Source organism: Macaca nemestrina, chromosome 9 (assembly GCF_043159975.1).
Source record: "Macaca nemestrina isolate mMacNem1 chromosome 9, mMacNem.hap1, whole genome shotgun sequence".
NCBI classification, from domain to species: Eukaryota; Metazoa; Chordata; class Mammalia; order Primates; family Cercopithecidae; genus Macaca; species Macaca nemestrina.
The window spans coordinates 47,241,521-47,264,228 of NC_092133.1; the positions used below are offsets into that span (position 1 = coordinate 47,241,521).

A 22,708-nucleotide genomic window follows, 5' to 3' on the forward strand; every position below is an offset into this window, starting at 1 on the left:
AAATGAGTCTTTTTTTTATTTTTTATTATTATTATTTTTAATTTATTTATTATTATTATACTTTAAGTTGTAGGGTACATGTGCATAACGTGCAGGTTTGTTGCATATGTATACTTGTGCCTTGTTGGTGTGCTGCACCCATCAACTCGTCATTTACATCAGGTATAACTCCCAATACAATCCCTCCCCCTCCCCCCTCCCCATGATAGGCCCCGGTGTGTGATGTTCCCGTTCCTGAGTCCAAGTGATCTCATTGTTCAGTTCCCACCTATGAGTGAGAACATGCGGTGTTTGGTTTTCTGTTCTTGTGATAGTTTGCTAAGAATGATGGTTTCCAGCTGCATCCATGTCCCTACAAAGGACACAAACTCATCCTTTTTTATGGCTGCATAGTATTCCATGGTGTATATGTGCCACACAAAAATGAGTCTTAAATGAGGGAAAGCTCTTTGTATATTGTGGAACACAGAATAAATACTTAATAATTATTAATAGTGGTAATAATAAATATTAATAGTAGTAATACTACTATTATAAAATAATGACTAATGTTATTGTCAGTATTGGGTTAATTTTTCAGTTTGGTTACGAAGCTTGGTAACCACAGAGCTTTTATGACTAGGAGCATGATTGTTTGTTTTAAACTTTTAGTTATTTTCAAAATTACTCAATATAAACACCATCTCACTTAAGGCAGACTCTAAATGTCTAATGTATTAAAGCCTCATGCAAAATAATGTTTGGAGGTAAAACTGAACTGAGTATGTCAGAGTGGAAAATCTGCCTTGTGAGACATGTAGGACATTGTAATGAAGCAAAATTTGGCTCCAATTTTCTGGAATTAAGTGAATTGAGTAAAGTAACCAAGTCGCCATTTTCAGTCAAGAGAAAGTATACACTTTGGGGCAAGGGGGTGATAGAGAATCATGCTGTATTTCTGCCATTGAATACAAACTGTATTTTTACTAACTGTATTTTTAGTTTAAAATTTAAAATATATGATAATCTGTCTCAGAGATTAAGTCTAGCAGCATCTTAACAACAGAATTATTCTAAAATGATTTCTTTAATGATCAATTTGAAAATCAAGTCATTGCAGTAATTGAAATTACAACATGTAACACATAGTGGTGGTGTGAGTTGCTAGGTTTCAAAGGACTAACAGTAACATCATGGCACTCAATGTATGCCCTGATGATAGGGTTGCCCAGGGTGGTGAGGAACTTGTTCAGAGTGTATTCATGCTGACCTTGTTGGAAACAAATGAGTTCTAAGAAATTTCAATTATTTAGTGCCTTGAAAGATAAGAAAACAAATACTTTAAAACATTGAATTGCAATTAGACATATAAATATCTGACATTTTTTTCCCCCAGTTATTACCCTGGTTTGCAGTTTGGGCATCCAAACTTTAGAAATAGAGTTACTTCTTAATAGATCAGGCCACATAGTTCTTAAATTCTGCAATGAAATGTGTACAGTCTTATTTATTCTCAAGCAAAGCACTTTATGTTACTTCTGTGAAACTTCACGGTTTTAATTCCATGATATGAGAGAGGGAGCTTATAGGAGAAGAGTTTGATCTGGATTCTTTTGGAGACTGCTCTATTTTTAGTTAGGCTCACTCGTAAAATGCATCTCTGGAGATCCGAATGACTTGAATAGTTGAATGAGAGACTTTTAATATTGATGGTTTGGAAGTGAATGAACACCTAAAAGAACAACAATTTTCCTTTTCCTCAATTAATATAAGCCTGCCCTATCTGTTAACATCTAACTAGTGATTTCAAGATCTACTTAGCATTGCTCCTAGTCAATGACAATGAGGTGAAAGTATTAGTTAAAATGGAAAACACTAGCTGTATTTTTAGTTTTAGAGAAAACTCCATACTGTTTTCCCTGGCTGTACTAATTTACATTCTCACCTACAGTGTAAAAAGTGGCCCGTTTTCTCTGCATCCTCTCTAGCATTTTGTTATTTTTTGTCTTTTTGATAATAGTCATTCTAACTGGTTTAAGATGATGGCTCATTATAGTTTTGATTTGCATTTCCCTAATGATTAATGATGTTGAGCATTTTATCATATACTTGGTCATTTGTATGTCTTCTTTTGAGATATGTCTATTCAGATCACATGCCCATGTTTTAATCAAATTATTATTATTATTATTATTATTAATTTATTTTAAGTTCCTTGTATTTTCTGAATATTAGTCCTTCACCTGAAGCTTGAAAATATGTACTCCCATTCTTCAGGTTGCTTCTTCACTCTGCTGATTGTTTCCTTTGCTATGAAGAAGCCTTTTTTTTTTTTTTTTTCTGACATAGTCCCATTTGTGTATTTTTGTTTTTGTTGTCTATGCTTTTGAGGTCTTATTCTTAAAACCTTTGCCTAGACTCAATGTCCTGAAGCAGTTCCCCTGCTTTTTCTTCTAGTAGTTTTATAGTTTGGGGTCTTACATTTAGGTCTTTAATTCATTTTGAGTTGATGTTTTGTATATGGTAAGAGCTAGAGGTCTAGTTTCTAGAAGTCCTGCTGAGTATTTATTCAAAGGAAATAAAATTAGTATATCAAAGTGATATCTGTACTCCCATATTTATTGCAGCACTAGTCACAATAGCCAAGATACAGAATCAATCTAAATGTCCATCAACAGATGAACAGATAAGAAAATGTGGTACATATACCCAACAGAATATTATTTAGCCATAAAAAAGAATGAAATCCTGTCATTTGCAGCAACATAGATGAACCTGGAGGACACTGTATTAAGTGAAATAGGTCAGTCACAGAAATATAAATACTGCGTGTTCTCACTAATATGTAAACTGAATGCATAAAAGTAAAGAGCAGGATTATAGTTATTAGAGGCTGCAAAGAGTAGGGATGAGGGAAAGATAATGAGAAGTTGGTTAATGGATAAAAAATTATAGCTACATAGGAGGAATAAGTTCCAGTGTTCTATAGCACTGCAGGATGAATATAGTTAACAATAATTTATGGTATATTTTCAAAAAGCTAAAAGAATTTTAAATATTCTCAACACAAAGAAATAACAAATGTTTAACGTGATGGATATGATAATTACCCTGACTTGATCATTACACATTATGTACATGTATGAAAATATCACTCTGTATCCCATAAGTATGTACAGTTACTACATGCCAGTTAAAAATAAAATGAAAAAAAAAGAAGGTAAATTAAGTTAACATCTGAATGACATTTGGGCAAATAAATATTTTATGGGCTATCTTCCCTTTCCACAATCATTGAGTATTAATATTTCATAATGATTTCATGATTTAATTAAAAGGAACTAAATAATCTATTTTAGAACTACAGGAAAAAAGTTAGAAGGCAATTGACAATTGGTAAATATTACAATGTATGTAATAAAAGATAAATTGTATTGTTCACCTAAGAACTATGTTGCTATCATTAATTTTGGCCCAGTGATTCCTTTGTTTTGTATCAAATGCTAATTATAGGCCTGAATTTGGCAAACAGTTTTGATTTCCTCACGACTATTTTTGTCATAAGATTGGGATAGCTATAGCAGAGTTGGTTGATGTGAAAATACAGTCTGAACGTTGTTGAAAACTGGTTTGTAGTTTTGAGGGAATATCTAAATTGGCCAATAACTTTGCAGAATTAAATTTTATCTTTATGTGGGCTGGTTGATAGTTCTTAGCTCTTAGCCAGCTTGTATCTATGGAGTTCATTCAGAAAAGCTGTTAGGCAAGAAATAGGATCCATGGTTTGGGCGGAATCTTAACAATTGGGGCAGCCACCGGACTACCATTTTTCTTGCTTGTAGGTATTAATCAAATATTTCACAATAGATGGATGGAGTTGTCCTTTTGCAATAACTTGGAATTAGAAACTTTTAAGAGGCTCTGCAAGGAGTATGTTTGTGTTAAAGAGCTATGGACTGTCATTATGCCCTCAATGAAGACTTGGATGTTTGAGTTCCCAAATGGAACTACAATACTGTAGGCCAAGGTGACCGTGAAAATCCTTTATTGCTTCTTCTGACATTTGATCCTAAAGTTGACCATTCAGTGCAAAAGAACTTTAGTGAGTGATGTTTTTGGTCACAAATTTTTATTATAGAAGTTTTGTGCTACATTTTCAAATTGCTTTAGCTGATTTCCATTCTTAGCAATAACTTAATAGCTTTGACTATGTCTTTTAAAGTGCCTGGAAGTCTCTTTTTTTTTTTTCTTTGTTCTTTTGAATTTGTTTTATTTATTTATTTATTTATTTATTTATTTATTTATTTATTATTATTATTATTATACTTTAAGTTCTAACCATTATGGAAAACAGTATGGCGATTCCTCAAGGATCTAGAACTAGATGTACCATATGACCCAGCCATCCCATTACTGGGGATATACCCAAAGGATTATAAATCATGCTGCTATAAAGACACATGCACACGTATGTTCATTACGGAAGTCTTTTTTAATCGAAGAGATTGCCTGTGACCTGACTGAGGGGGAAACTGTTCTAAAACATGAGTGAAAGTAGAGAGTGGGCACACTTCAAGCCTCTGGAGATAGTTTTTGAAATTGAGATGAGATCTCATTCTCCCCTAATATGTAAGAGTTGCCTGAGAGTAAGTGATTTAAAGTCCAAATAAATGTAAGCTTTATGATACAGTGGTTCCCAAGAGTTTCAATTATAAAACTCCCTTATTAACATGATGATCAATTTTGCTTTTGGTAATCATTAATTGATGAAATCCACAACAGAAAACCTCCACAACTTCAGTAACATTTTAAAGTAATTTTACATCATTTATTCTTTATGTCTGTTATATTGTCTATAAATCATACCCCTTTTTATAGTCCTTCACTGGTGTTTGGAAAAAAATAAAACTCTTTTTTTTTTTTAATTTATTTATTATGATTATACTTTAAGTTGTAGGGTACATGTGCATAACGTGCAGGTTTGTTACATATGTATACTTGTGCCATGTTAGTGTGCTGCACCCATCAACTCATCATTTACATCAGGTATAACTCCCAATGCAATCCCTCCCCCCTCCCCCCTCCCCATGATAGGCCCCTGTGTGTGATGTTCCCCTTCCTGAGTCCAAGTGATCTCATTGTTCAGTTCCCACCTATGAATGAGAACATGCGGTGTTTGGTTTTCTGTTCTTGTGATAGTTTGCTAAGAATGATGGTTTCCAGCTGCATCCATGTCCCTACAAAGGACGCAAACTCATCCTTTTTGATGGCTGCATAGTATTCCATGGTGTATATGTGCCACATTTTCTTAATCCAATCTGTCACTGATGGACATTTGGGTTGATTCCAAGTCTTTGCTATTGTGAATAGTGCTGCAATAAACATATGTGTGCATGTGTCTTTATAGCAGCATAATTTATAATCCTTTGGGTATATACCCAGTAATGGGATGGCTGGGTCATATGGTACATCTAGTTCTAGATCCTTGAGGAATCGCCACTGTTTTCCATAATGTTTGAACTAGTTTACAATCCCACCAACAGTGTAAAAGTGTTCCTATTTCTCCACATCCTCTCCAGCACCTGTTGTTTCCTGACTTTTTAATGATTGCCATTCTAACTGGTGTGAGATGGTATCTCATTGTGGTTTTGATTTGCATTTCTCTGATGGCCAGTGATGATGAGCATTTTTTCATGTGTCTATTGGCTGTATGAATGTCTTCTTTTGAGAGATGTCTGTTCATATCCTTTGCCCACTTTTTGATGGGGTTGTTTGTTTTTTTCTTGTAAATTTGTTTGAGTTCTTTGTAGGTTCTGGATATTAGCCCTTTGTCAGATGAGTAGATTGCAAAAATTTTCTCCCATTCTGTAGGTTGCCTGTTCACTCTGATGGTAGTTTCTTTTGCTGTGCAGAAGCTCTTTAATTTAATGAGATCCCATTTGTCAATTTTGGCTTTTGCTGCCGTTGCTTTTGGTGTTTTAGACATGAAGTCTTTGCCCATGCCTATGTCCTGAATGGTACTACCTAGGTTTTCCTCTAGGATTTTTATGGTATTAGGTCTAACATTTAAGTCTCTAATCCATCTTGAATTAATTTTCGTATAAGGAGTAAGGAAAGGATCCAGTTTCAGCTTTCTACTTACGGCTAGCCAATTTTCCCAGCACCATTTATTAAATAGGGAATCCTTTCCCCATTTCTTGTTTCTCTCAGGTTTGTCAAAGATCAGATGGCTGTAGATGTGTGGTATTATTTCTGAGGACTCTGTTCTGTTCCATTGGTCTATATCTCTGTTTTGGTACCAGTACCATGCTGTTTTGGTTACTGTAGCCTTGTAGTAGAGTTTGAAGTCAGGTAGCGTGATGCCTCCAGCTTTGTTCTTTTGACTTAGGATTGTCTTGGAGATGCGGGCTCTTTTTTGGTTCCATATGAACTTTAAAGCAGTTTTTTCCAATTCTGTGAAGAAACTCATTGGTAGCTTGATGGGGATGGCATTGAATCTATAAATTACCTTGGGCAGTATGGCCATTTTCACGATATTGATTCTTCCTATCCATGAGCATGGTATGTTCTTCCATTTGTTTGTGTCCTCTTTTATTTCACTGAGCAGTGGTTTGTAGTTCTCCTTGAAGAGGTCCTTTACATCCCTTGTAAGTTGGATTCCTAGGTATTTGATTCTCTTTGAAGCAATTGTGAATGGAAGTTCATTCCTGATTTGGCTCTCTGTTTGTCTGTTACTGGTGTATAAGAATGCTTGTGATTTTTGCACATTAATTTTGTATCCTGAGACTTTGCTGAAGTTGCTTATCAGCTTAAGGAGATTTTGGGCTGAGACAATGGGGTTTTCTAAATATACAATCATGTCATCTGCAAACAGGGACAGTTTGACTTCTTCTTTTCCTAACTGAATACCCTTGATTTCTTTCTCTTGCCTAATTGCCCTAGCCAGAACTTCCAACACTATGTTGAATAGGAGTGGTGAGAGAGGGCATCCCTGTCTTGTGCCAGTTTTCAAAGGGAATTTTTCCAGTTTTTGCCCATTCAGTATGATATTGGCTGTGGGTTTGTCATAAATAGCTCTTATTTTTTTGAGGTACGTTCCATCAATACCGAATTTATTGAGCGTTTTTAGCATGAAGGGCTGTTGAATTTTGTCAAAAGCCTTTTCTGCATCTATTGAGATAATCATGTGGTTCTTGTCTTTGGTTCTGTTTATATGTTGGATTATGTTTATTGATTTGCGAATGTTGAACCAGCCTTGCATCCCAGGGATGAAGCCCACTTGATCATGGTGGATAAGCTTTTTGATGTGTTGCTGAATCCGGTTTGCCAGTATTTTATTGAGGATTTTTGCATCGATGTTCATCAGGGATATTGGTCTAAAATTCTCTTTTTTTGTTGTGTCTCTGCCAGGCTTTGGTATCAGGATGATGTTGGCCTCATAAAATGAGTTAGGGAGGATTCCCTCTTTTTCTATTGATTGGAATAGTTTCAGAAGGAATGGTACCAACTCCTCCTTGTACCTCTGGTAGAATTCAGCTGTGAATCCATCTGGTCCTGGACTTTTTTGTTTGGTAGGCTGTTAATTATTGCCTCAGTTTCAGAGTCTGCTATTGGTCTATTCAGGGATTCAACTTCTTCCTGGTTTAGTCTTGGAAGAGTGTAAGTGTCCAGGAAATTATCCATTTCTTCTAGATTTTCCAGTTTGTTTGCGTAGAGGTGTTTATAGTATTCTCTGATGGTAGTTTGTATTTCTGTGGGGTCGGTGGTGATATCCCCTTTATCATTTTTAATTGCATCGATTTGATTCTTCTCTCTTTTCTTCTTTATTAGTCTTGCTAGTGGTCTGTCAATTTTGTTGATCTTTTCAAAAAACCAACTCCTGGATTCATTGGTTTTTTTGGAGGGTTTTTTGTGTCTCTATCTCCTTCAGTTCTGCTCTGATCTTAGTTATTTCTAGCCTTCTGCTAGCTTTCAAATGTGTTTGCTCTTGCTTCTCTAGTTCTTTTAATTGTGATGTTAGAGTGTGAATTTTAGATCTTTCCTGCTTTCTCTTGTGGGCATTTAGTGCTATAAATTTCCCTCTACACACTGCTTTAAATGTGTCCCAGAGATTCTGGTATGTTGTATCTTTGTTCTCATTGGTTTCAAAGAACATCTTTATTTCTGCCTTCATTTCGTTATGTACCCAGTGGTCATTCAGGAGCAGGTTGTTCAGTTTCCATGTAGTTGAGCGGTTTTGATTGAGTTTCTTAATCCTGAGTTCTAGTTTGATTGCACTGTGGTCTGAGAGACAGTTTGTTATAATTTCTGTTCTTGTACATTTGCTGAGGAGTGCTTTACTTCCAATTACGTGGTCGATTTTGGAGTAAGTATGATGTGGTGCTGAGAAGAATGTATATTCTGTTGATTTGGGGTGGAGAGTTCTATAGATGTCTATTAGGTCTGCTTGCTGCAGAGATGAGTTCAATTCCTGGATATCCTTGTTAACTTTCTGTCTCGTTGATCTGTCTAATGTTGACAGTGGAGTGTTGAAGTCTCCCATTATTATTGTATGGGAGTCCAAGTCTCTTTGTAAGTCTCTAAGGACTTGCTTTATGAATCTGGGTGCTCCTGTATTGGGTGCATATATATTTAGGATAGTTAGCTCTTCCTGTTGAATTGATCCCTTTACCATTATGTAATGGCCTTCTTTGTCTCTTTTGATCTTTGATGGTTTAAAGTCTGTTTTATCAGAGACTAGTATTGCAACCCCTGCTTTTTTTTGTTCTCCATTTGCTTGGTAAATCTTCCTCCATCCCTTTATTTTGAGCCTATGTATGTCTCTGCGTGTGAGATGGGTTTCCTGAATACAGCAGACTGATGGGTCTTGACTCTTTATCCAGTTTGCCAGTCTGTGTCTTTTAATTGGAGCATTTAGTCCATTTACATTTAAGGTTAAGATTGTTATGTGTGAACTTGATCCTGCCATTATGATATTAACTGGTTATTTTGCTTGTTAGTTGATGCAGTTTCTTCCTAGCCTCGATGGTCTTTACATTTTGGCATGTTTTTGCAATGGCTGGTACCGGTTGTTCCTTTCCATGTTTAGTGCTTCCTTCAGGGTCTCTTGTAAGGCAGGCCTAGTGGTGACAGAATCTCTAAGCATTTGCTTATCTGTAAAGGATTTTATTTCTCCTTCACTTATGAAACTTAGTTTGGCTGGATATGAAATTCTGGGTTGAAAATTCATTTCTTTAAGAATGTTGAATATTGGCCCCCACTCTCTTCTGGCTTGGAGAGTTTCTGCCGAGAGATCTGCTGTTAGTCTGATGGGCTTCCCTTTGTGGGTAACCCGACCTTTCTCTCTGGCTGCCCTTAAGATTTTTTCCTTCATTTCAACTTTGGTGAATCTGGCAATTATGTGTCTTGGAGTTGCTCTTCTCGAGGAGTATCTTTGTGGCGTTCTCTGTATTTCCTGGATTTGAATGTTGGCCTGCCCTACTAGGTTGGGGAAGTTCTCCTGGATGATATCCTGAAGAGTGTTTTCCAACTTGGTTCCATTTTCCCCCTCACTTTCAGGCACCCCAATCAGATGTAGATTTGGTCTTTTTACATAATCCCATACTTCTTGCAGGCTTTGTTCATTTCTTTTTCTTCTTTTTTCTTTTGGTTTCTCTTCTCGCTTCATTTCATTCATTTGATCCTCAATCGCAGATACTCTTTCTTCTAGTTGATCGAGTCGGTTACTGAAGCTTGTGCATTTGTCACGTATTTCTCGTGTCATGGTTTTCATCTCTTTCATTTCGTTTAGGACCTTCTCTGCATTAATTACTCTAGCCATCAATTCTTCCACTTTTTTTTTCAAGATTTTTAGTTTCTTTGCACTGGGTATGTAATTCCTCCTTTAGCTCTGAGGAATTTGATGGACTGAAGCCTTCTTCTCTCATCTCGTCAAAGTCATTCTCCGTCCAGCTTTGATCCGTTGCTGGCGATGAGCTGCGCTCCTTTGCCGGGGGAGATGCGCTCTTATTTTTTGAATTTCCAGCTTTTCTGCCCTGCTTTTTCCCCATCTTTGTGGTTTTATCTGCCTCTGGTCTTTGATGATGGTGATGTACTGATGGGGTTTTGGTGTAGGTGTCCTTCCTGTTTGATAGTTTTCCTTCTAACAGTCAGGACCCTCAGCTGTAGGTCTGTTGGAGATTGCTTGAGGTCCACTCCAGACCCTGTTTGCCTGGGTATCAGCAGCAGAGGCTGCAGAAGATAGAATATTTCTGAACAGCGAGTGTACCTGTCTGATTCTTGCTTTGGAAGCTTCCTCTCAGGGGTGTACTCCACCCTGTGAGGTGTGGGGTGTCAGACTGCCCCTAGTGGGGGATGTCTCCCAGTTAGGCTACTCAGGGGTCAGGGACCCACTTGAGCAGGGAGTCTGTCCCTTCTCAGATCTCAACCTCCGTGTTGGGAGATCCACTGCTCTCTTCAAAGCTGTCAGACAGAGTCGTTTGCGTCTGCAGAGGTTTTGGCTGTGTTTGTTATTGCCCTGTCCCCAGAGGTGGAGTCTACAGAGACAGGCAGGTTTCCTTGAGCTGCTGTGAGCTCCACCCAGTTCGAGCTTCCCAGCAGCTTTGTTTACCTACTTAAGCCTCAGCAATGGCGGGCGCCCCTCCCCCAGCCTCGCTGCTGCCTTGCCGGTAGATCACAGACTGCTGTGCTAGCAATGAGGGAGGCTCCGTGGGTGTGGGACCCTCCCGGCCGGTGTGGGATATGATCTCCTGGTGTGCCTGTTTGCTTAAAGCGCAGTATTGGGGTGGGAGTTACCCGATTTTCCAGGTGTTGTGTGTCTCAGTTCCCCTGGCTAGGAAAAGGGATTCCCTTCCCCCTTGTGCTTCCCAGGTGAGGCAATGCCTCGCCCTGCTTCAGCTCTCGCTGGTCGGGCTGCAGCAGCTACCAGCACCCATCGTCCGGCACTCCCCAGTGAGATGAACCCAGTACCTCAGTTGAAAATGCAGAAATCACAGGTCTTCTGTGTTGCTCGCGCTGGGAGTTGGAGACTGGAGCTGTTCCTATTCGGCCATCTTGCTCCGCCCCCAAAAATAAAACTCTTTATTGTAGTCTTCAAGGTCCTATGAAACCCATCCCCTGCCTACCTCAATGATCTTATTCTCCCATCCCATTCCTTCTTTCTCAGTGTATGCTTCAACCATACAGGTCTACTTTCTGATCCTTGAATGTATCAAGGTGATTCCAAACTCTTCACCTTTGTCCTTGTTTTTACTTCTACTTAGAATGATTTTCCTCATAATCATTGCAATAGAGAAGAAAATGGTTGGATCTCATTGTCATATAATCTTTATTTCAGAGAGGCCTTCCTGACCACTTAATCTGAACTAGCCTTCCCTCCTCCTTGAAGTAACCCTACTGCCACTTACATATTGCTAGCCTACTGTATGGTAACCATTATGTAGAATATCCTTTTATTAGCTTAAGAAAAACTAGTGGGGGAGTGTTCATTAACAGTGAATAGTGCTGGCTCCCTTATTTGAAAAGTAGGTGTATGTTTTCCTATACTCTAAAATTGTCCATTTTTAACTAAGATTGTGTAGAAAGACAATTTCTATCAAGTATTTTTTCTTTATATTCAGAAATTTTCTCTGTAATAAGTAAATGGGGAAATGGATTTTCCAATTTATTTTTCTAACATTGAACGTTTGGAAGAACTATTGCTAATCCTGGCGTTAAATTATCTGGGGATATTATACCACCCCATGAGATTTTTTAAGGAAAGAAAGGATTATCATGTTGGTTTCAGAATTTATAAATTAAGTTACACTAAATTCTTAGGGTGTTAGAAAAATACTCTATATCCAGTATTGTGCTGGAGCCAACTTGCACTGGCTCCAGGTTGATTTTGCATGAAAGCTTGAAATTGGCCATGGTGGGAGTATTTACACCATGGAAATTGGCAAATGCTACATACCATAGCTTCCCCCGCTTTTCTCCAACCCAGCCAGCCAGCCAGCATACCAGCATATCATTTTATATATAGCTAATATTTCAGAGACTGACAATCCAATGATGACAAAGGAATAGGGCTAGCTCAAATTAGTCAAGTCACGTTTATGGGTGTTTAGATTTAAAAAGCCACACCTTTTGGGCATGAAAGAAAAAGATTTAAAAAAATAAATTATTTATACACAAAGGCAGATAGTAAAGATTTTAAAAAATCATGATCTTTGTGGTTGCTTCTTATACCTCCCAGGTCAGGCTGCTGAATTATTTCAAAATATTGTTAAAATATATACTCTGGGTTAAGCAGATGGCTACCTTCTGTAACTTGTGATATCAGCTTTCCCTAACTCCCATACTAATAACACAGCTCAACTCACTGATTTTTATATGCATTATATCTTAGTTACAGTGAGTGTCTTAGACCATTTCTTTGGGGAAAGAAAAGGATTCAAAGAAGAGTGAGATGGAGGCCCTGATTAATTATAGTCTATAATGTCAGAGAAAGTAAAGACTAATGAGAGTTGACCTAAGGTTTTCAGTCCTCAGTAGGAAAGGACTTAAAAGAAAATTACATGAAAAGACAGGGTTTTGAGTATTATTCTCTGATAAGAACATTTTTGGGGTTGCACTACACAGAAGCACAAGGTATCTATCTTGCTGTGAGATCAGAGACAAATTATTTGTGACAATTCAGAAACAATGCTATTTGGCAATACCTGTATGAAGGTGTAAATAGTAAGATGTGGTCCTATATTGATTAGTTTCCTTTAAAGAGACACAACAGCCTATATGGAAGTTTCCAGTTTGTTTCTTCAGAGACCTGAAATTAAATGTTCTCTATCCAGAATACAATTTGAGAAACAAAAACATCCTGAAATCCCGTCCTTCCCATCCCACACTCTACAGTCAGTGATAAACAGTTGGAAAGTTTGGATAATTCTAAGGAATTGTGTAGGGCTCATTGTTTAATCTTTTGTAATATCTTCATCAAACAGGTTAATACTCCTATTTATGAGAGGGAAGAAAGCGACTTCAATCATATTTGGATGGTGCTAATTATAATTATGTTCTTAGAAGAGGGCTTCATTTTTAATCTTGCTGCATTTCTAGGACTTAAATCTTTATAGGGCACTCTTAGTACTTCACAAAGGATAATATACCATCTGTATGTAGCTGAACAAGTTGTGGTTCTTGATTAGTTTTTATTGTGCAAGAAACTATGATCCCATCAAATGGCCTCACTCTCTGACAAAAAAAAAAAAAAAAAAAATTAGGAAAGAGAAAATGTAATACAATTTGACCAAGATTAATTTCCTGAGTACCAAATAAGTTCAGATTCTTGGAAAAATAATACCAGAACAGTAGATCTCAGGAGTCAATATGAAGAAGTGGTATGAAGGTGCCATTGCTATTCTTCAGACCAAGAGTGGTGAAGGTAATTATAAGGAGGGGTGAAGATAATACTGCAATTAATACTGCTACAACCTTTATCCCCTACCATTTACTGAAAGTAACATTTTATTCTTTGATCTTCACATATAAACCTATTAAGCTGGTATTTTTAAAATATCGTTTTGTAGATGATAACATGGAAATTCAGAAAAAAACGTAAGACAACCCACTGAAAATTTTTGAGGTGTCAGGGCTAGGGTTGAAACCCAAATATATGCCTCTTCAAAACCTATGTTTTGTTTTGTGTGTGTGTGTTTTTTTTTTACATTTTAATAGGCACATACATTCTTACTCTAAAATCAATTTTGTATCCTGCATTTTCACTTAAAAATAATAGAAGAATTTCCTCCATGTCATTAACACTCCTCATAAACATAATTTTAATGGTAGCGTAACATTCCATTCTAGGATTATTCTTCATAGTGATGAAATTTCAATTGTTTTTATTTTTATGTTTATCTTTGCACTACTTAAAACTGAATTATTACAAAACATAATGGTGAAGGCTAGGCTAGTTAGACTGAGGTCTAGATGAAAAGCCTCCCAGACATGGGGAGAGAAGACTAATGCTTTAGTCGGTATTCACTACTGCAGGTCATTTCCCTGGAAGCCACTTGCTAAGCAAGTGAGGACAAAGGTCAGTTTGTGTTTAATTTTTTTAAAATTAAGACTTTTAATATGACATTCTAAATGTGCTGTCTCCTCTCTGGATTGCTAAGGTCTTTGCTTTCATCTTATCCGGCTTCTGACTTCTCTGATAGTGCTCTGATTGTCCTCCTGATAAAACATTTCTTAATGTCTCTTCCTCTTTGATTTTTGCATTCTTAGAAAGTCATTTGGAACTTCTTATCTGAGCAAATAAATATCCCAATGTTTTAAGTTCTGCTAAAACTTTCTCATTAACTGCTGAATTCCAATTACAAAATTTATGAATATGTTTCCTACTGACTACCTGTATTGAATCCCATACCTAAAACGTGTTGCACTTCAAACATCTTGTTCAATAGAGTTTATTTGCCTGGTTACCTCAGTCTAAGCTGCTTGAGGAAAGAAATATTCTCTATAAAAGCATGGGACATGTATAAAGAACTGTTGCATTTCTACCAGTTGTTTCAAACAGCTAAGTAGGAGTCCAAGTCTTATCTTTTTTAATCCAAAATATTACTTGAGCAGTATTATCTCCCACCATTTACTGAAAGTAACATTATATTCACCAGTCTTCGCACATAAAGCTGTTGGGTTGGTGTTTTTTTAAATACTATTTATAAATGACTGGCATCTTAGTAGACACTGGGCATACAGTAAAAAAAAAAAACAATTTTAAAATGATCTCTGCCTATGTGGAGCATAAAGTCTAGCAGAAGAGGCACATAAAAAATAAGTAAACATTTTTTTCTGTAATCGTGTATAGGGCAATACATTCCTCATGTTCTTTTACAAATATAAACAGTAGTAATAGCAATTGCTCTGGAGTTTTAAGGTTTTGTTCATATTTATTCTTAAACTAAATTAATTACAAACTTTAATTTAAAGTATGTATCCATTGGTTTTCTGGCAGTCTTTGTGATCAAGAAAAAGTCTAAAGCAAAATGAACTTGTTTGATTTTGTTTGTTGGTTGGTTGGTAGGTCACTTATTCATTAAATGATAGAGTACTTTAAAAAATTCTTAGTGCCCTTTTTTGCTGCCATGGAACTACTTTGTTCTCCAGTCTTCCAGAAAATCATTGGATTCCTAACAAGAAAATACATTTGTGGTGTGCCAGAGCACTGTATGGCTCTGCTAAACCTCACAAACTATTAAAGAGCTCGTCAGATGTGCCAGTAAATCTTCCCTCTCTTGCCATAGGTCCAAGGATCTTATAAAGGAAGCTATCCTTGATAATGACTTTATGAAGAACTTGGAGCTGTCACAGATCCAGGAGATTGTGGATTGTATGTACCCGGTGGAGTATGGCAAGGACAGTTGCATCATCAAAGAAGGAGATGTGGGATCACTGGTGTATGTCATGGAAGGTACGGTTTGTAACTCCAATCCTCTGACATTCAAATATTCCCTTTTCATCTTATCAGCTGCACACAGATGGCAATGCATTACATGGAAAATTCAATTTTTCCTTCTTTTATTGAGAAATTAGTTTGAGAAAAGTTGAAATACTACTTAGATACAGTCGTTAACTAATTATGTGAAGTGTTTGTGTTTAGAATATTAATATGAGAATCCACTATTTTGTCAGACATGGAAAAGTTAAAAATGTGAAAAAATAAAGGTAGTTTATTACACTGAATATTCGGCATGCAGTCAGGTCACTGAGCTAACATACAAAGCTTCAGCAGAAGCTCAAGATCACTGGAAGTATTTTTGGTCCAATAATTTAAGCATCTTCAACTGTACCCTTAACTTTTAATATGTGACTAGTTTTCCTGCTTCCGTCTACAGTAGAATAATGTTTGAGCAACTTTCTGGTATTGTGACCTATCCAAGTTGACATGTAAAATTGAACATCACAAGTCAATCGACCCCTTGTCAACTTGGCACCCGTGCATATCTTCTTAAACCACATTTAATTTTCAAATAAAGACAGGAACAAGGTCATACTTCCACCTAACATGATTCAACAACCCTGTGTGCAACTGCAAATTTACTAACCCTTTCCCCAAAAGAAGACACAAAGTTCTTGGGTGATGTTTATTCATCTCATTGCTATCCCATAGCTTAAATACTATGATGTGAAGTTAACAATACTTAAATACTATGATACAAAGTCAATGTATCTTATACTACATGATAAGGAGATAAGAGAGGGAAGCAAAGATGTTTGATGCAAACACACACACACACACACACACACCCCAATGTAACAAAATAAGATAGAAATACTCATGATAGATGATATTGCTTCCCCAGGTAAGTATACTAATATTTTCCCCATTGCTTCGTGATAATTTTAATACATTTTCTTTATCTTCCTTTTATTGCTGGATTGACTAAACAGCATGTTATCTTAATTATCCTTTTAAAAACAGAGTTCTAAATAATGTATCAATATTCAGAGTCACAGCTTTTGCAATGATGTTGATTGCCTTCAGAGTCACAGCTTTTGCAATGTTGTTGATTGCCTTCAGTTAAACTCAATAAAATGACTACAATTTTATAACCTGATGCCGATCTTTCCCTAAATGGTAATTCTAGCCAGCTCAGTGTAACTTTAGCAGATCTTGTGCTAATAGCCTTATGTCAAAATAATTTAAAATTTAAAAACGATCATTTAAATTTTAAAAAGTTTTAATTGAGGAAATGTTTCATTGTATAATTAGTTCAATCTTCTCAAAATTTCGGTAGCAATGTTTTTGATATAGATTCTTTGTTATCTGTGAACATTAATATTTATAAAGAGTATACCATGGAAACAATGAATGAATAGGCTGTAAAGGATCTTCCACAAACTTGCTTACCATCAACATGTTCAGCAAAACACCCAGGGAGTTTATGTGGAAAATCAGTCCAAGTCTTCCTGTCTCTCTTTAGTGAAATTAAGTGGTCTTCATAAAATGATGTGCCTTACAAATTTTTTTGTTTTCATCCCGGACAGTGTTCCAAGTATTATTGCATACCTAAATGCCAAAGGTTCTTACGGTTTTAACAAAGATAATACTCATATGGTAAGACTTCATTAATTAGGATGACTGGGAAAGAGTCATCTGGGTGTAGTATGCGTACATTATCATGTATTTTCAAGCAAGATGAGTTCAGATACTTAAAAGTGCTACCTAGAAGTTTCAATTTCAAGTTTGGATCAACGTTGTTTTGGAATTAACTTTTTAAGGCAGTAGTGTAAGTAGATTATATTGCTTAAAGCTCGTTTTATGTTTTAATTATGTTAATATATTTTAGTGAGTCTCACAGAATATTTGGATACAATTTATTTTCTTAAACAGATAGACGTTGTCCTTAATTATGAGGTAGCTTGTGTTAATACCCTTATATTCTTGTTTTCCTTTTTTATTATAAAGATAAACTTCAGTCTACATTCATTCAAAATAAAACAGACTCTGATTTAGTGATTTATAATTGCTGATGTGTTATTTGGGGGTGAATTTTACCTAATATTCTAGTATTGGAAATGTCTAATTTATACCTATTATAGTGATTGATTTGCTTACAGATATTGGTTTTGTTCATATTATGTGATGTTTCATAGTGGAAGCAGATAAATTTCATTTTAATTTTTGAAATGGCAAGTGTCAGTTTAGTATCCTTTGACTATTGGTTATTTTAAGGTAAACTTTTTTGATGAAATCATCAATTCTCTTTTTGCATTTCAAATTTTATTTAATTTAAATTAACTTGTTTTGTTTTATTCATTTAATTGATGTACAATAGTTGTAAATAGTCATGTAGACATGGTGATGTTTTGATACATGGAATGTACAGTGACCACATCAGGGTAATTAGCATATCCATCATCTCAAACATTTTTCATTTTCTTTGTGTTAGGAACATTCAATATCCTCCTTGTAGCTGTTTGGAAGTATATAATATAGTATCATTATCTGTAGTCATCCTACAATCCTATAGAATACTAGAACTTGCCAATTTTTTTCATGAGGTGCTTATTAATGATAATAACTTTTGTTAGTTACTCATATGCCAGGTACTGTTTAGTCACTTTCTAGGTCTTAAAATTTTAATTCTCATAATGACCTTAAGAGATAGGCATTCTGTTATCTACATGTTAATAAATGGGAAACTGATGCCTGGAGAAGTTAATAACTTGGGACTAGGCAATCAGTATGTTGAAATACGCATCTTGGCCATGGAGTCCCCATGCCTAAGGACTACGCGGTGCTAACTTTTGAAGTACTGATTAGAAGTACTGTTGTTATATGTTTATTATGTGTACTCCAGCTTGAGGAGCTCATAAAAGATGCATAGCTTTAAACCATGAGATTAAAAAATGATCTGACTATTTGCAAGAAATAAAACTTGAACGGCAATAGTTCAAAAAGAAAAAAATTCAAGTTATTTCCTATAAGTACTTCGTAGGCCTCTCTGCATCCTTTGAATATTAAACTTCTTACTGTCCTCTCTGTAGATCATCTGGCATCCATTCCTCTTCTTAGTTCCTTTTTTCTTATTGAAAGAATGGCTATGATTTGGCTTAATTCTTGGTCCACCTCTGTGTCCTTATTGTTTAGAATTAAACTCCACCATGTACCTTGGAGGCCCTATTTTCTATCTACAATCAATAGCATTGATTTTGTTTTTCTCACTGGTTTCATTTTTATTTTATTTTTTTAAGAAGGAACAATTCTTTCAAGTTATTACACAAATGACTCTTTTAACGGATCATTTGTATACTAACTCTAAGTGTTATGTGATTATTCACATCGACTCTCAAAAGACTAGACTCTTATTTCTATTGGTATTGAACTGAGACTTCACTTATAAAGATTTGCTTCCTTTTCCAGTAAGTTGGTTGATACAATGTGGTCTGCCTGTTATGCTGATGCTCAACACTATTTGTTATTCAGGGTGGACGTGAATCATGCTAACCACCATCAACAGTAAACTTATGCCACTTCAAACTACAAGTTCTATTTTCCCTCCCCAAACATGTTTTACTGTCTTTACACAATTAAATGATGTAATGAATGTTGACATTCAAAGAGGGATTTTGTATAAAATTGAATGTTAAAAATGAGCCTTTTGATATCAGATGGCATTCAAAACACTACCTGAGAGTGTGAAGGAATTGAATGCATTTTCATATTGATTAGCTCTCAGTAAATTTAACATGAGAAACAGGTCATTTTATTCTTACAATCAGATGTTGCCTTTTGGCCTTATGAGTTTTTCATGTTAATCTAAAAGCTATCTTTAGAACAGTTGAAATACAAATGTACTTAAAGTTATTCTTGCAACTCCTTTATGGGACCAAGCTTACAATGTTACTGTTAAAGAGAAAGCTTGTGTACTACTTACATAAAAGCAAAACAAAACACCTGATTATAAGAGGTTATCATAAATAAGGAGAGTCTTGAAGCACTAAATGTGAATATTAAGATGTGTTTTAGTTATTGAGGCCGTGGCAAAGGCAGGGATGTGAAATATTTAGATGCCATGTGGGTATCGTGTTCATTTTGGGGTGCCTTGCTTCAGAAAGGACTTTAATATACTTGAGCAAGTTGAGGAAGCATAAAATGTATTTAAAATAATTGATAATATTTCATGGACAGATTTAGGAAGAAAGGATAACTGTTTTTAAGTCTGAAAACACAGTCACATGGGGAAGTATTCTGCATAAATCTAGATGGCCAAAGAAGAAATGCAGGTTATAGTGAAGTCTAAATTGAGTCAACTTGAGAATCAACATTTTGCTAATTAAAAATGGACCAAGAGTGAAATGAGCAGCCTGATGTGATGGCAAGAACCTTATCTCATGAGGCATGCTAGAGGTGACTACATAGCATCTGCTTAGAGAAAGTTTGTGTGGGTTGAGGAGGGGTTCCTTGTGGCTGAACCATAATGTATCTCCTGTATCTTTCACAAACTCCAATACTCTGAGTCTGTGAATCTGTGAACTAATACTCTACAAGTCACCTTATAAGAGCCTAGCCCTCAAAAGGTTTCTTCTTGTAAATCCTTTCCTATAGGTAATGTACATGTTTAGTTTTGAATGTTCTTTTACTTATATAAATCTAATAATTTTGCATGTATTCTTCTACCACTTGTTTTGTTCAGTATTATGTTCCATTGTATAACCCAATTTATTGATACTTTCTGCTATTGATGGTATCCTGAATCATTTTCTGTTATTTTGCTCTCCCAAATTGTGCTTGTGTAAGCAGTGTTAATGGTGAATCCTTGTAAACATGTTCAGTAATTTCTCTAGTGTGTATAAATAGAAGTAGAATTCCTGGGTCTTAATGTATGTGAATCTTCAAATTTTTTAAATAATACCAACTTACTTTCCAAAGTAGTTTTATCTGATTATACCTGATTGTAACTTATGCCTAAGTTTTCTGATTGTCCCTCACATCCAGGACAATTTATATTGACAAACATTTAAATTTTACCTATCTGGTGGATGGGAAATGGTACCTGGTGATCTTAATTTTCATCTTCTTAGGTATGAATGAGGTTGTGACTATTTGTATTTCTTCCATGAAAAGTCTGTTATTGTCCTCTCCTTTTTTTTTTTTTTTACTGTTGGGGGGATGGCTTTACATACATTGGAACTTAATCCTTATCGAAGTTACATGCATTGCAGATATCTCTCCTATCTATGGCTTGTATTTCTGTTCTTCTGTGACATAGTCTGATGAACAGAAATTATTAATTTTAATGTAGTCAGATATATCAGTCTTCCTCTTGGTTTGTGCTTTTTGTATGTTTTTAAAGAAATCCTGTTAACCAGTGTTTTTCATGCTCGTGTGTGTGTGTGCGTGTGTGCGCGCATGTGTGTGTCCGTGAAGGTACTTTCATAGCTTAGTTATGTGAGGTTCATAGCTTAGATTATCTGTACATTGATAATCAAAAGAGTAGTTGTACTTTTCAAAGTAGGAGGCCTGAAAAACCATGCATTTTTGCTTTTATGTTCTTTTTTCAATATATTTTAAGAATTCTTTATAAATTGTCCTTTGGGACAGTAAATATGCTTTTGAATATACTTGATGACAGCAATTTCTTTTCCTGTGATAGTGGATTTTATATTTGGAAATAATCACAAGTCATTTAGTGACAGATTTGATGAATAGGAGTAGGTGATTAAGCTGAGTAATACAGTTTTATTTTATTTTTATTTTTGGCTAAAATATATAAGAATGTGTGTATATGTACCGTTAGAAAGTAATGATATTTGTTGTACAAGTTAAGAATTGACAAGATGTTTTACTCTAGAACATCATTATTGAAAAAGTGACATATTTTGAAGGATAATGTTCTTAATACTTATCTGGTTACTAAGTCCTTGTGAGATTTTTAAAAATATAGCCTTATCTCATTGTGGTTCTACTAATGTACAGTTCTCAAATTCTTTCTAAGGTATTACTAGTGGAAATTAGTTTATTACACTAGGAAGAGGCTTTTCTTATTTTGGAAGTCTCCTGAAAGCTAAAATGTTTGAAAATTGCTGTAGTTGTTTTGAGATGATGGTTGAAATGCCATCAATTTTTTTTCAAAAAAATCAATCTGACATTAATAAGGCAAATCATGGGTCACATTAAAAAGGTACACATTTTTCCCTTCTTATTCTTACTTCAACCAGTTATTTATTTTATTTCTTTGCTTTCTCATTTTGCTAAGATATCAATCTCTCCATTCTTCATTTTGAGGAATGCCAGATTGGAAATTTTAAAAGTGTATATATATATTTTTTTTTTTGGTAAAAATTAGAAACAAAACAGCAGAGCTGAAAAAGTAAAAAGTGAGAAGAAAATGTGGATTAGTACTTTTTTGGCAATGGTGTAATAACACATTGATTTCTTGCTAATGAGGTAAAATTTACTTCAGCCATCATTACATAACTGTTGAAGAGTTTGCATGCTGAACACTTCACACAATCTACAATTGTTATGTGTTCATTTTAAAAATACACATAGATATATTTCTTCAGGGACTTTAACATGATTTTCAATGATTTCTTTGTGGAACTGGATAGACTAATGCTTTTAATATCCATCCCTCTAATGAGAAAGCCTTGAATGTTTAGTAATTGTTTTGGCACACTGTCCAAGGGCAGGACAGATAGGAGCCACTTCCCAGCGCAGGGGAGCTTACTGGTGTGGCTGCCATGGCAACAGTCTACCCCACCCCCACCACAGAGAACATCAGAATTGGTCTCTGAAGTTCTTACTTGAATTCTCCCATGTCTCTACATTTGAGAAACACAGGCTGTAGTTGCACCTACTTCATCTGAATTTAACTACTATAGCTTTAGAAAGCTGCAGTCTGAATCTGATCTTTATATTTAGGTCCTTCTATAAACTCCTTTCTGATAAAATGAAAATATTTTTGTGCTAAGACTCCAAAAGTAGTACACAGATATTTAGAATTATGGTGGATGACTTAAAATGGTATTAAAATCAGTCTGAGAATTCACACTTTATGTGTATTTAAAATATCAAGGAATTATTATTATGTAGTTACATTAATGATTTGTATAATTTTTTAGCCTAATTTTAGTCAATTTGTCTAATTGAATTAGACAAATCTAATTAAAATAAAAGATTTGTCTAATTCATCCAACTTTACTGAAGTGGATATTTTTCCATGTATCACAAAACACCCAT

General features: G+C 35.4%; 1 protein-coding gene across 2 annotated transcripts in view; it reads left to right on the plus strand.

Annotated features, from left to right (window-relative positions):
• Window positions 1-22,708, plus strand: part of LOC105481070 (protein kinase cGMP-dependent 1) — a 1,243,906-nt gene that overhangs the window by 71,095 nt on the left and 1,150,103 nt on the right. For both annotated transcript variants that reach the window (XM_011740360.2, XM_011740371.2), the window contains exon 2: window positions 15,264-15,430. In XM_011740360.2, coding sequence (XP_011738662.1) covers window positions 15,264-15,430 — 167 coding nt within the window. The remainder of the gene's footprint in view (window positions 1-15,263; window positions 15,431-22,708) is intronic.